General features: G+C 46.3%; 2 protein-coding genes across 4 annotated transcripts in view; one reads left to right on the top strand and one right to left on the bottom strand.

Moving 5' to 3' along the window:
- Positions 1-382: 382 nt before the first annotated feature.
- Positions 383-12,384, bottom strand: WDR13 (WD repeat domain 13). 3 transcript variants are annotated; one of them, XM_079960088.1, is made up of 10 exons: positions 12,233-12,384; positions 8,537-8,623; positions 7,294-7,534; positions 6,300-6,409; positions 5,919-6,049; positions 5,047-5,354; positions 4,452-4,632; positions 4,222-4,363; positions 3,909-4,027; positions 383-3,684 (listed from the first exon to the last, which is right to left on the bottom strand). In XM_079960088.1, the coding sequence occupies exons 1-10, from the start codon at positions 12,310-12,312 to the stop codon at positions 3,500-3,502; spliced, it is 1,584 nt and encodes a 527-aa protein (XP_079816214.1). In that variant the 5' UTR covers positions 12,313-12,384; the 3' UTR covers positions 383-3,499. The 3 variants fall into 3 exon arrangements, with proteins under 3 accessions (XP_079816214.1, XP_079816216.1, XP_079816215.1); XM_079960090.1 differs by lacking the exon at positions 12,233-12,384 and adding an exon at positions 10,009-10,128; XM_079960089.1 differs by lacking the exon at positions 12,233-12,384 and adding an exon at positions 9,179-9,300.
- Positions 9,524-15,117, top strand: part of ZWINT (ZW10 interacting kinetochore protein) — a 25,886-nt gene continuing 20,292 nt past the window's right edge. Inside the window, exon 1 of the mRNA XM_079960109.1 lies at positions 9,524-9,603. Coding sequence (XP_079816235.1) covers positions 9,536-9,603 — 68 coding nt within the window. The 5' untranslated portion in view covers positions 9,524-9,535. The remainder of the gene's footprint in view (positions 9,604-15,117) is intronic.

Below are 15,117 nucleotides of genomic sequence, written 5' to 3'. Positions count from 1 at the left end.
TTTTGAAGAGAATATGTTTTTAAATATACAGTATATATATATATATATTGGAAATGGGTTGGGGCAAAGAATCTAGCTTCTGGAAACCACTGTATTTTGGAAGCTGTGATGAAGCTTTTTAATTATGACTGACGAAATGAATTAGATGGTTGGGTTCCTTATTTTGCTTGTGACGTATCATCTTGTATTTCCTTCTTTGAAGCAAAAACTCAGATAACTTCAGTGTGTGTGGCAAGTGGGAACTAGAAACCAGTGTTAGCCTAACATATTCCAGAAAGTCATTCCAGTTCTTCAGCTCATTCACTTGTTTTGTGCTACCTGCATCAGCCCTAAGAACTACAAAAGGGGGTATACACTAAGGTTTGGAATACAGAACTGAGGCTTTACTAATTTCAGGTAATTTTATTTAGCATCCATTTTCCATGTACCCGTCATTCACACAAGTAATCAGCTGTATAAATCCGTGGTAGGGAACCTCAAGTCTAGGGGCCAGGCCTCTCTATCCTACTTCTGTAGATAATTAAATGGGACATCTCTAGGTGCAGCCCCTCTAAACTGAGAGTTCACGAAGAATAAGGATACTAGGTTTGGATGCCATGTTAAATGAAAAAGAAACTAGCATGTCATGTGTGGAGAGGAAGTTAAGTGTTTCTGCATTTTCATTCAGTGTGCAAGGTGGAGCTTGATCCTGCTTTGCTCTGTCCATTTCAGGGGATAGTCCCTGGCCCTACATCCTTGTAAATCTCTGTAAGAAATATCAGAAGTCTATTCACACACTTGTTCATTCTTCATTGCTTAAAACTGAAAAAAGCTTTTAGCGCCATCAATCCTGCTTTCATTTTAGTGAAATGCAACGTATTTGACTTTCACAGTGTAGAAACTCAAGAAGCTGCTTAGTATGATCTTATGCTTTTTTGCTGACTGAGGTTATCTGTTTTTAATAGTTGCATGCCAGGCAAATATGTAATAGGTGATCTTTTCCCCATCATTTTCATTTCCATGAGCTAAATTTATGCATGTCATGCAACTATTACAATGTGGTGTGGAAAAGCAGTCCCCTTCCACCTCTCTCAAAAAGCAGAATGCTGGTAGCATCCAAGCTCAGGTGCCATGCAATTCTTGCCAGAAGAAAAGGGCACTCCATCATTAGCCCATGGCAAAGGAGACAGGTCTGTGCTGGCCCCTGGCCTCTTAAGTGAGATGGGCGCACAACCCCAGAGTCTGTCAAGACTGGCCCGTACGGGCAGGGGTACCTTTACCTTTACCTCATTTATTCCTAATGAACCGTGAGTTACAACTGACGTTTGTTATTGGTTTGCCACTGGTAGTTTCTTTGAGGAAGACAAATGGTGAGCTCTGGGTAGTCTGAAAACAGCAAGGCCAGGGGAGGAGCAAAGCTTGCTCCTTCTCACTAAAGCATAGTGAGACCAAACTGGGCCATTGTTTAGTTTATTGCGTTGTTGTCCAGGTTGCCAGTGTGTTATATTTTTTGTATCGCCGTTCATGTGCCCAAGAGATTCCAATGCCGTTATAAACATGTAGTGTAGTGACTACACTTGGAGTGCTGTGTACAGTGCTGGTTGCCACATCTCAAAAAGGTTGTTTAGTTTGAGAGGATGCAGAAAGGCTGAACTAAATAAACTGAGGTTTAGAATACTTCTTATAATAAGGAAAAGGCTATGGTGCTTGGGGCTTTTAAGTTAGGGTGGGAAAGCAAGTATGAGGGTATGACAGGAACTTATAAAATTGTGTAGTGTGGAAAAAGTGGGTAGAAATACAATTTTTAATCCTTATTACACTGGAACCCAGAGTCATTCAATAAAGTTGTTTGGCAGGATATTTTGGAATGACAAAAGGAGGTTCTTCAAACAGCACTTTTTCTTTAAAAGTTTGCTATCACAAGATGTAATGATGGTCAGAAGCTTAAATGTCTCTGAAAGGGGATTTGCCAGATTCATAGAGGACAAGGCTATTAGGCTACTAGTTTTGAAAGCACTATTTCCTCAAGATTGGAGGAAGTATGCCTCTGATCCAAAGGCATTTGGCAGGTCAAAAAATGAATGCTATTCTAGGCTGCATCAACAGAAGTATAGTGTTCAGACCAAGGGAAGTTATACTACTGCTCTATACTGTCTCAGTCAAATCACACCTGGAATGCTGTGTCCAGTTCTGAGTGCCACGATTCTCTCAACCCTGCAATAGGCTGTGCAATCTGTTTGATGCAAAGAAGTGGCTGGCTTGCCGCCTTATGTACAGGGTCCCCTTAGCTCAACTCATGTTCTTCATAAGGTGACTGATGTGGCACCTATGAGGAAATTTGAAGCACCATCCCATCAGCTCTTACCTTGCACATGCCTGCCTGAAAATCCTACCACTCGTTTTTTCAAGTAAAAGTGAATTTAGAAATCTTTTCTCCTAGTCCACAGAAAGAACAAATTTGAGGAAAAAGCAACTATCACAGCCACAATACAGAAGAGTTTCAATACAACTAACCCCCTTCCCTGTTACAATGCCACACATGCTGTGGAAGATAAGTGGCAAAAAGCAACTGCATTAAGTAGCTGCAAAGTTCAATTTAGCAGACTCTACTCCACCACCTGCTTTTGAATACAGTTGTCAGGAATGTTCCAGATTGAGTTTCTTGATATTCCAAACACATTCCTAGTAATATTTCAAGCAAGCTGTGTTGGTGTGCAAGCAAATCTATTCAGCACCTGCAGTTTCCTCTTCCCGGTAATCGGAAGACATTTCATCACTGGTAGCTGCTCCTGAAACACATGCCAGAACTAAGAGCCCAATGTAGACATGAGCTGCAAGATTTTTCATGTTGGAGGGGAATCTGTCCACAAAGTTGTAACTGCAGAAGTTCACATGTCCAACAGGCATACTAATAAAGCAGGCTGATCCTTCCAAGTTGATGGCTCAGTCTGGCACTTGAAGGAGGCAAAGAGAAGATGCAGCTTTCTGGAGTTTGATGTCCTTGGTATTTCCAGGAAGGAATGGACCATTGCAACAGCAAAGTAGTTATGCAGCAGCAAGGAGCAAGCTACTACCAAATGGGAGCTAGGGCCACTAAATTTCATGCTCGTGAGCCAAAGAACCCATGTAGTCCCAATTCCTATGCTGCCAGTTGGCAGAGAGGCTCTGCAGCATTATTTACCACCTTCCCTTTTGGCATACATTGTGTCCTGTTGATTGCAGCTGACAGCAACCTGGACATCTAACACATAAACCACAACAGAAGTAAGCCAAACTTCTCACAGGATAACCTGCATCCTTTGTCTGCTATACAAAATCCCACTAATTGAAAACCTGGGAAGAAATGGATGCTGGTTCACTGTAAAGATGTTCTCAGTACTTTCACAGCTGCAGAAGATATAAATAAAACTACCAGCAAGAGGAGGACAAATGGTGTTTAGGGTTCCTGACTTTCACCCAGGCTGTCTCCTTCAACAATATTGAGTGAGTGTACTTCTTTCTACTCATCAGGGAAGAAATGCTACTTCTGTTCTCTTTTCCAGACAATAACCATGCCTTTGGCATCACTGGATGCCAACAGGCTCTCATCACAGTTAAAGCTGACATCCAGCACAGCAGCACTATGACCTTGTAGTTTGTTGACTATAGCCTTGGTAGCTCGCTCCACGTCAAAGAAGTAGACACACATATCCTCACTGCCAGTCACTGAAATGCACAAAGAGAAGTAATTAGAGGGGACAAAAGCTTCCCTGTTTGTTTTTTGTGGGGTGAGGGGATTAGGCTCTGCAATAATTATGTGCCATACAGATTAGCTGCATGCAGGAGCAGAGTTGCAGGCAAGGAAGTGGCAACCTGCAATTAATTCCAAGTGAGAATGTCTTGTCCAGCATCCCCTTTACAATGAGAGTGAACTCTCATGGGCATCATACCAATGCAAGCTCCCTGGCGGAAGGACATGAGGGGGCAGAAGATGCTGCGGACAGGATGCGAGCTCTGCTGTATCTGGAAACTTCTCTTAAGCTGGAGTGTCCCTTCGTTGTCCACTACCCTGTCAGGAAAAAGTAGACAAGAACAGACAATGGATAAATAGCTTAATCATAGCAAACTGCTTCTCGGTGCCTGCATTACACAAACATATATTACATATTCTATCCTCTAATATGGGGCTCACTGGCACTCTGCACATATGAGCAGAGCAAGTGTCTGTCTTCTAGCACAGCAATGCCATGGAAAGCCCCTCACCTATATAGCAGCAGCTTGTTAATACATGCGTTGATGAGGAGGGAGGGGTCCCGTGCTTCTCTGCTGATCCAAGAGCGGGCTGAGATACTGGTGATAGAACTGCCCTCATTAACTACCAGCCGTTTTGCCTTGGTCAGTTTTCCTGCAGGGGGGAAGAAGGAAGCAGAGGGCTTAAAGCCAATCTGTGCTAATCCTTGTCCTTGCTATGCTCCCCATCCCATTCCACTCACCTGTTGCCATATCAAAGAGGAAAGAAAATATGCTGCCTTTGTCGTCTCCTGCCCAGAGGATACGGCCAGGGGAATCAAAGGAGAGAGACAGCACTCGGCCAGTTAGCTTGCTTGAGCCACCCTTCACTTTTTTCCCTGTTGAGATGTTCACCACATGGAGGTTGTGCTTTCCATTCCCCACCTTTTGGACAAACAAAGATGTCAGTTTCATACTATTCTACAGAGCAGAAGAATGAGCAACAGGCACACACTCTTCCTTTCCTCTTACCCCCCAAGAGACTCTCCCCTCACCACCATCTTGGTTAATTATGGACCTGAAACACCTAGAGGAGAAAGTTTATGTTTTTATCTGTGCCAAGTCCCTTTGACTTGTGACCAGACTGCCTTTGCTTCACCCCCAGCAGTACTGATTCCAGTCCCCATTTCTTTTGATTCAGCCCACTTATTCCGTACCTACATCATTTGGGGGTGGGGAGAAAGGAAGAAACCTCAACTGTATGCAAGCACATGTCCCTTGTAGGGGAAAGGCCCGGTGCTTTGTTTATTAGCTCAGGTGGAAGTGGGCAGGGGCACTACATCCTAGGCCTTCACTCACCACCGTGAGATTATTGTTCATGGGCTGGAAAGTGCAGCAGAGCAGCTCAGAGGCATCCGGATCTGGAATTTCCCGGATGCACTTGCCATCCTCTGTAGCCCATATGCGCATAGTGGCGTCAAGTGAAGTGGAAACAATGATGTCGTTGGAGAGGGACCAGGCAAAGTCCGACACGCCACGGCTATGTCCCTTCAGCACCCGCAGCACCACAGGGGGAGTTGGCACTAGCTGGCACACAGAAATGGTACCATCCAGAGAACAGCAGGCTAAGAGGTGTTTGTCATCATTGGCAAACTGAACCTTGGGCACTGGGGAAGAAAAGGGGAAATGGTTGTTAGCCGGATGTTGACAGCAAGGGCAAGAGCAGTACCAGCACCCACCCTCTAAGAGGCTGACAGTTTTAAGGGATTCTTAATTATTTCCATGCACTCCAGCTACAAATATCTCTCTGCCAGATACCACTCAGAACATGATTCCCTTTTTGCATCAACACAATTACAGAGCTCTCTAAGGAGCATTTGAGGAAGGCTGTGGGGGAAGGGAGGCTTTGTCTTGGGCTACTTAATAGTTAACAGCTGCACTTAAGCATGCTTATCAGCAAAAGAAGCAACACCAGCCTGTAAAGGCTCTTCCAACCCTCCACTTGCTCGCTTCCACCTCAAGAAGGCAGGAATAATAATCTCACTACTTGTCCCGGAGTCGTCTGTTTTGTTTTTTTGCAGGGGTATGTGGTGTGTCACTTCTTCTATATAGTTCTCTCCAAAACGCAATCTTCATAGTCACCCTGGTTCATATGACCAATGTGACATCAAAAGACAAGATGGAGACAGTTAGTAGTTACCCCATGACACCTTAGCTACTGCTCTACTCACCCGCCTCATCCACGTGCTGGTCAAATATATGGTACATGCCAGCAAAGGCGTAGTTCTCACTTAGGGTGGTATCCCCTGCCATTGCACGGCTGGCCTCTGCCACCGAAGTGGGGACAACACTGCCAGGGGGTCTAAAGGAAGACACAAGGCATTGCTATGAAATAAGCACAGACCTCAAACTTTGCTTCCAATGGAATGGAGGGTGGGGAGATCAGTATGGGAGCAGAGAGCTTTTGTCCTGGCTGCTTCACCTGTACTGGAGTCAGAACAGCATCCAGGGTTCTGACAAAAACTTGGAAGTCAAAGAATTGACATGCACCAAATGAGCAGATGAATGCCATGCCCGCTTTTAGCCCCAGATTAGATCTGTCAGCCTTATACCTCTCATCGTAGACAGCTCGGTTCATTTGTGCCTGAAGCTGGTAGGACCCTCGGCTGACAGAGCGGCGGTGGCCTCGGGCACCCAGTGCCCTTGGGTCGTCATCAAAATCCTATGGCACAATGCATAAAATAGTTACATTGGAAGACAGCAAGGAGCTAGATGACATGCTATGCTGGGTGCATTACTGAAGGAATCAGAGGCAGGCATATCTGCAAGGTCAGGGATTCCAGAGAGGAAGCAATGAGAAGATGAGGAAACGGACGCCAGCACTTAAGTTGCAGAGTGCCTTTATAAAAGACTCAGATTTCTAACCTGTGCTTCTGTTCCCTCTGATTTGTTTGTCTATTTTCTAATCCTGATGACTAAAAATGTGTCGGGAGGCTTTTAATGAAGGCTCTGGAACCTTTGCGGAGGGAGGAATACCTCTTTAACTGTGCCCTTACCTTGTTCTGCTCTCTACATTCCCAGTTTTCTTTTCTGTTTTCCCAAATCTGCCAAATTTTCTGAAAATCTGAATATTGGGATTGGAATGACGTGAGCGGCTCTAAACAAATAAACTTACTCTGCGTATGTCTATTGCACATGCCATGGGCGTAGCCAAGTTTTTTGTTAGGGGGAGCAGAACCGATGTGGTTGGTCAGTTAAGTATTTCTATTGTTTTACTTGATCTGGAGGGGGGAGCTGCTTCTCCTTGCCCCCCCCCCGGCTATGCCCATGGCACATGCATAGTTTAGCTTTGGCTTCCCTGGCGGACAGATTACACACAGCCCTGATCCTACTGGACAAGAATACTGTGCTGCACGGAGTGGGAGCTCAAATGCTCCTGTGTTGGCAAGGAATCATTCTCTCCTCTGAGCAAGTGCTGACCTCGGCAAAACACCTACGGCCCTCTTCCCACCAATGGAATAGGCTTCATTTAAATACATGATGTCCCAGGCCAAATGCACAGGGCTGGTGTTACTGTTGTCGTCCCACCCGGCTGCCCTTGGTTACCTCCATGCGGTCAAGTGTGGTACGACTGCTTCGGACAATGCTGTTGCTGTAGGCACGGAAGCTGCTCTGCTCTGAGAGGGGGCCGTAGCGCTGGGCCAGGAGCTGGCTGCGCAGCCGCAGGTACTGCTTGCGGAGCGAGGGGTCGTAGCCGGCCTTGGCGTTGTCCCGCAGCAGCTGGCTGCGCCGGCGGATGTACTGTGTGCGGAATTGCGGGAAGGTTGGGGTGCGGTATGCGTTGTACCTGAAATAGGGGTTGGTGCATCAGCTGCTGGAAGCCAGAGCCTACTTGCATTCTAATTCAGCTCACCCTGCTCTCTCTTGCTCTTTAGCATAGTGCTGGGGTTAGCACCAACTGAACGGAGAGAATCTCCTTCAAGATTCCCCTGCAGCACAGTATCTTGCATTGCCACGCTGTGGTCAGTGCTCCAGCTGATAACACTGTAATGGCGTGACACAATATATTTGAGGCCACCAAATGAAAAGCATTCAACAATTGGAAATAAAATCCCTTTGGTAGAAAGTCAGATTTGAGGAACCCACCCACCCGCCATCTACCTCTAAAATATTGATATTTTGCTTCTAAAACTTAGTTGTCCAAAGACACAAGACACTGACCCTTTCTCAGGACATGTCTTTAGTGGGGGTTTGATCATATTGGTCTGGATACAAGCCTCCCCCAATATAGGAAGCACCCCTAAAATGAGATTTTTTTAAAATCACAGCTTTTCTACCTATAAGAGCATGATTTTATACAGGCTTGGCTTGGGGAAGAGCGGAATGCAGCCTATATTCAGACCAATATGGTAATTCCTGCACTAATTGAAGGTATGGCATCAAAAATGATTGACTCACCTGGAGAAACTACCAAGGGTAATTGTGAAAGCATATTCATAGCTATTGTTGATGTTCCCACCAAACATGGATCTAGAATTCTCACACAAGACACCCATCTCCCTGAACAATTAGACAAGACTGATTTAGCTCCTTCTCTGGACTTGCTCTTCCCATAATAACATGGGGAGCCCTGCAGGATCAGACCAAAGGCCCAGCATCCTTTTCTTACAACGGCCAGCCAGATGGCTGTGGGAAACCCACTAGCAGGACCTGAGAGCAGTAGCACTCTCCTCATTTGTGATTTCCAGCAATTGATATGCAGAAGCCACTACTTCCACCAGCACACGTAGACCCCAGCAGCACAAAGCACTTCCCAAGATCCCTGCTGGCCCTACTCCTTTACACTTACCGTGCGTCTACAGCCAACACTTGCTGCCACACTGCTGCCATGCCCCACACTGCCACTGGCCGCTCAGGGGAGCTTGTAAGTGGGCGTCTGCAATTGAGAGGTCACAGAGAAATCAGCTTCAGAGATGGGCGCAGAGAGGGATTAAAGGCTTGCGCAACGTGATGGCCCATCCATTAGCATGCAACTTCCAGGCCAAGAGGCGCACAGATGGCTATGACAAAAGAAGCCTTAGCTGTGAAACTGGCCATAGGCAACGGACAGGGAAGGCACACTCCCCTCGCACAGGAAAAACAGCTCTGTGACAGTGCTTCTGACAAGCTAAGGAAGAGCCAATTGAAGCAGATGATGGGACTCAGTCACCAATGGGTGTGGTGGTAGTATTTTGTTTCCTGCAGCATAAGGGAGAGCATGAATTGTGCGTCCCACATATGGCAGCCACTGTGTAGTCTGCTGACTTGCTTTACTGGGAGGGAAGAAAGGTTTGGGTTTGACACTGATGTTCCCTCCACATAACAGACAGCACTAATACAGGGAATGGATATGGGCCACAATATTGCAAAAGGTACTAGAGGAGGGATTGCAAACTGTCCAGTCAGGAGACCTGCAGCATGACTCTCATCTGCCCCCTCCGCACATTAGTACCTTAATAATTCTTGGCAGTTCTTCCCAGGGAGGAGTGCCCCTCCCCTACAGCGGCTTTGCAAAAGGGGCCCAGTCCCCATAGCTTAAGAAATTGGCCGTGCCTGCATTAGAGCATCCATACGAGATAGATAAGAGTGAACCCTAAGCCAAATCCAGCCCTTTGCACGGTGCCATCTGGTCTCTAATATCCCACCACGCGCTCCCCCGAAAAGAGGAAGGTCAGAGGGGGATATGCACCAGCATCATCTGTGACAACTGGACTTTGCAGTGGACAATTTTTGCTGGCTCTTTCCTCAAAAGGGGCCTAATTTCGGATTTGGGGGAGGGGGTGACGAAAAAGGGAAGAACGGGCTCACGATGCGGTATGATATCTCGGGGATGAGAAGCAATGACAGCCTGATTTGCTGGAGGAGCGGAATAATCCCGTAAGCATTTTTGATGGGAGGAGAATTAATTCCCTATTACATTGGGGGGGGGGGAGAGACACAAAGGGAGAAGCGACGTTTTTGGGGGTGATGGCATGGGCTGGTTACTATGGTGATGAGAAGAGGAAGGGGGGATGAAGGAAGGCAAGGGAAAGAGGGATGTGGATGCGCTGAGAAAGGGCCTGTGTCCGCGGGATGCCCCGAAGGCAGGGAGACCACGGGGGGGTCTCCATGGCGACCACCTCGCCGGAGAGGCAGACGAGGCCAACCTTGCAAGGGGCGGGCTCGTTTCCACGGCAACCGGATCCGGGGAGGGGGGGCCTCATCCTGCGAGGGCAGCTGGCCGTAGGGTCGGATCGGGGTCCCGCGGGTGGATGGAAGGGGCGCTGGGGACGCGGGCGGTACCTGCAGCAGCGGCTCCCGGGTCCTCAGCCGCGGCGATGGCCGGCAGCGGCAGCAGCAAGAGCAGCCGGAGAAAAGGGCGGAGACGGCGAGGAAGGCGGGAGGAGGAGGAGGAGCAGCGGCGGCGGCGGCGGCGGCGCATGCGGGCCCGGCAGCGCCCGGCCCTTCCGAGGCGGAGGTGGCCGGGCGCCGCTTAGGGGACGCGAGTGGCAGGCCGCTGTCAGCAGCCGCCCAGAGGTTGCTCGCCGGCCTCGCTGCTCAGCAGCTCCAGAGCACGTGCAGAGTGCAATCTCCCCATCGGGGATGAGGCGGGGCGGGGGCGGGTAGCGACCAAATAGTGAGATGTTCTTTTTTCTTTTTTTTTAATGATATTTATTAAAGTTTCAAGAATTACAAAAAGAAAAAATGAACATACCACGTTAAACAAAAACCAAGCAACACACCACAATATAAAAAAGGGGGGGAAAAACAGAAAAATAAAACCCACTAAAACAAAACAAAATTAGAAAAAAGAAAAAGCATCAAATTTCCTTTCTATTCTTTCATTAGCTTGTTTCCTTGACCTCCACACACCTCCCTTTTTTGTATTCTAGGTCGATTATCTATTTCAGCAAATCCTTTCCCTCTTTTAAAATTTTTGTCCTGTAAATTGTCTTAATATAATGTAATTTTACTTTTCCTCCTTTCACCAATTAACAGTCAGTTATTCCCAAATCCTTTATATTATTATTCCAACATCCTTCTAACAAATATTAATTTTACAATGTTTCTGTAGACAGTCTTTAAATTTCCTCCAGTCTTCCTCCACCGACTCTTCTCCCTGGTCTCGGATTCTGCCAGTCATTTCCGCCAATTCCATGTAGTCCATCACCTTCATCTGCCATTCTTCCCGGGTGGGTAGATCTTGTGTCTTCCAATACTTTGCAATAAGTATTCTTGCTGCTGTTGTAGCATACATAAAAAAAGTTCTGTCCTTCTTTGGCACCAATTGGCCGACCATGTCCAGGAGAAAGGCCTCTGGTTTCTTCAGAAAGGTATATACCTTTTTCATTTCATTACAGATCATCTCCCAGAAGGCAAATGGTGAGATTTTCAAAGCGGACGTGAACCCCAGAATCTTTGTCCACGTTTGTAAAACAATAACACAGAAGAACTCCTCCTCCTCCTCTCCTCTCCCCTCCCCCGCGCCGCTTCTCCTTTCCCCACTGCTCCCCCCGCCTTTGCTTCTTGCATCAAAAGGGGCTTCATCCAGCCTCGACGTCGAAGCCACTTCCGCTGTCATAGGAGCCAACTCCTAGGGACCCAGGTCCCTCCCTCCCCCACCTCTATTAAAATATTTGAGGGAGACAGACGCCCCCAAGTTGATGGGCATTGCCATTCCGGATAGTGTGCGTGTGATCGATTATGTGGGGCGGGGCTCACCTGCCCCACCCCCAATGTTTTATTCAAGTTGGCACCCCTGCCCGTAGTCATCACAAAGTCCCAATATGTGTTTAGGGGGGGGGGGACATTTTGTTGTTTTGCATATACTTGGGGAAGCTTTTGCTGAAACTGCGTTGCGCAAAAGTGACTCGTATTAACCCTTAAACTACAGGCTCCAATATAGTTAATAATAATAGTAACAACAACAACAACAACAACAACAACAACAATATACCACGCCCATCTGGGCAGCTTACAACACGTATAAAAACATAGTACAATAAGTTGCACAATAATATTAACTACATAGCACTGAGTACCCTTGCATCTCATCCCAAGAGGTTCGTGCCTATAAGGGCTTGCAGTCTTCATTACGGCTAGGGAGTGGGGAGGACCAGAGGGCGGGAGGTGCAAAGGCAACCGAGAAATACCAGTCTCCAATTCAAGAGAACAGGGTGGAAGGAATTTGGGCGATGCCAAACCCTTGTATAGCAAGTTGCGCCTGTTAACCCTGCCTGCCTCTGCGCTCGTCATTTTACAAACCACTCTCGTGCCATTCTACTGAATTAAGAGCTCTGCGCCCTTGCAGAATCTCTTGTTTACGGTACCAAAGTGATCCAGAGCAAGGAGAGCAAAAAAGGATGGACTAGTTAAAAATCAAGGAAAGAAGCAGGGAGAGTTCAAGCAGGAGTTGAACAGTATGCCAGCAAGCATTTCCTGTAAAATGTCTGTACAAGGTTTTGCAAGCCACCCAGCCAGAGGCCACACCAGGAAGCTCAAGGAAAAACAAACCAAGGAAACTTACTGGAATCTCATCCAGCTCGTGTTGCCCCAGCTGCTGCCACTCACGGAGCTTCTTTTCCTCCTCTCCGGATTCCACTCCATGGCTTTCCCAGGGAAGCCAGATGCACCTGCTAGGCTGCAATCTGGGCCTTTGTAGAGAGGGTGGGGCCGCTTGGGAAAGGAACTGGTGATAAGGAAGGCTAGTTCTATCTGTGTGTGTGCGCGTAAGTAAAAAAAAAAAGTAAGTAGTTCAAATTCCTGGAGTGCCTGGTATAAGCCTAGGTGCCTCAGAGAGGCATCTATAGGCCACCTAGAATGGACTATGAGATTTTACAATTACAGCCTGAGCTTTATGTTCATTTTCTCACAAGTACAGCCCCGCTGCTTCCAGTGAGATGCTCCACTAAGCGCTTACAAGAACTGCAGCCTTCATACAAAGCTACAGCTAAGTTTACAATGTATTTATAGCCCCAAACATAATTTATTTACTAGAGAAGTAAGGCAAGAACAGAAGGTGTTTTAACTAGCCGGACTCACAGAAGTAAAGCAAGATGATTTTCCTAACACGGAGAAAAGTGGGAATAAGAAGCTTAAATACGGGAAAAGAAGAAAAAGTGGCAGTCTTAAAAGGCAGCATTCCCACGCAATCTTACATGGAAGTAGGACTCCCTAAGCTCTGTGGAACTTCTTTCTGACTAAACATCCATGGGAGCTGTAAGTTGAATATAAACCAGAAGTTTGTGGGACCAGAATAAAATGCAGGAAAGAACTAGGCTTATTCATAAAGAAACTGAAAGACAAATGTCTCACAATTATGCATATGCACAAATGAACCACAACCCTGGATTTTATCCTAAGCTCTTAATGAGGAATTCTGGGTGAGAGGCACAGAAGGAAAAATCTGCCAGATTCTTCAGTTTCTTGCTACAGCTTCATTGTGACTATGCCATCCAGAGTAACTTAAAAATATACATAATATGCATAGCTGTCAGCGTTTCCCTTTTTTAAAGGGAAATTCCCTTATTCCGAATAGGATTCCTTGCAAGAAAAGGGAAAAGTTGACAGCTATGATAATGTGACAATACAATGCACATTCACCTGGGAACAGGCCTTATTCAACTCTGTGAAATTTACTTTTGAATAAACATGCCTAGGCTCATGCTGTACAAATGCCTGTCAGTATTGCTGTCTAATTTCTTTTCAATTAATGACACCAAAACATCTCCCAAAGTTACTTTAAGTTAAAACAAACAAACAAACAAACAAACAAACAAACAAACACTTCACTAAAGCTGGTGTGCTTAGATGTTCCTTGATGGTGGCCTGTGCCAGGAGGACCCTCTGGGAGAAGTGGTATTCCATATGATTCAATATCACACCATCATCTCATGTGAACCGCCCTGACACCTCCAGGTATAGGGCAGTGTATAAGTTGAAAGAAGAAGATGAAGAAGAAGAAGAAGTGGGTGCCTGATTCATGGTGGCCCAGAGCATACTTTTGGAAGCCTTATAAGAAGCTGTTGCAGGAGAGGTGCAGGGGCAATGGAGTAGTGGGCATATTGGGCATACTCACTATGGGTGGTATCCCTGCTGTCATTGACATCCAGGGAAGGGACTGTGAGCAACACCAGGGAAAGTAGGGTCTTTCTAGGACTAAGGTGAAACTGACGCGCTCTTGTTATTTTTGCTGTTGGACGCTGCATGTTGTTTAAGTAATCTTGTTATATTTATAATAATGAAATGTTTTTTTGTATGTTATTATGTTTCATATTGTTTTGATATGCTATCATGAAATTGTTTTTGTAGTGTTTGTTTAAAATGCATTATTGTTTTCTTTGTTGTAAGCCGCTTTGGGCATGATTTTTTTGGGGGTGGGAAAATGGCATGCAAATAAAAGGAATGGATGGAGGGATGGAGTAGACACACACATTACCTATTTTTTCTATGTCCTTAATTGTGACATGCACCCAAACGAAGCTCTGGATCAAGCAGAATGCACCTACATCTTGTAGAAGCCACTGTCCATTTGCTTGAGTGTATTATTTGTTCTGGCCAGAAGCACATCTTGGCGGGGGGTGGGGAGGGGGAAACCCCAAATATTTCTAAATATTTTGGCTATTTATGGTGTTCATGGATGCCCTTGACCATTCCATACACCCGTGGGAAGGCAGGATACACATCGCAGAGGATGCTCTGCCATCTGCTTGGCCATTATTCTTCACCCTGGCCCAAAGCAGTTTTTGAGATGGGGATCCCTTCCGTAACCCATTTATGATGTTTATGGGGGGGGGGTCATCACGCATTTATGAACATTTTACAAGCAGTCTGCTTTGGACTGGATAAACTTATTGCTGTGCTTGAGAAGGGTAGTCACATGACCACTCCCAATAAGTTAACCCAAGCTTTATTTCTGGGGCTGAGGGCCATATAAACTTTGTTTTTCATGTTGAGGGAACTGCGTACAGTACTTTCGAAATCTCGAGCAAATTAAGTGTTGTAAATAAAAATATGCCCTTTTCCCTTATGGGGTATCCAAGAGCCCATATAGAGTCCTTACATAGGTTCCCTATTGGTAGGAGAAAATAATAGAGGCCAACCAGAGAATATTGAGAAGCAAAGCAGCTAGTAAGCTTGATCTTTATTGATCTGTTGCAACAGGGTGCTCCCCTCACACGCAGGAGAGGAAGAGGACCCCCAAAATTGCTGTGCAAGGGCTTATAAAGACTTTTGAAATTCCCATCCTGTAGATCAAGACCACCCCCAGAAACATTATGCATTCATCACAGAAGGGGTGTAACCTAAGACCACCCCTCAGATAAGGCGGATCTAAAACAGAACATTTGCATGTTGTTTTCTCCTGTCGCTTTGTTTCCTGTCTGGCAGGTTACTTGATTGGATTTCTTGGGG

This window comes from Podarcis cretensis, assembly GCF_951804945.1.
Source record: "Podarcis cretensis genome assembly, chromosome: 17".
In the NCBI taxonomy this organism is placed as follows: domain Eukaryota; kingdom Metazoa; phylum Chordata; class Lepidosauria; order Squamata; family Lacertidae; genus Podarcis; species Podarcis cretensis.
Note: the sequence above shows the minus strand (reverse complement) of the source record. Positions and strands in the feature narration are given on the sequence as shown.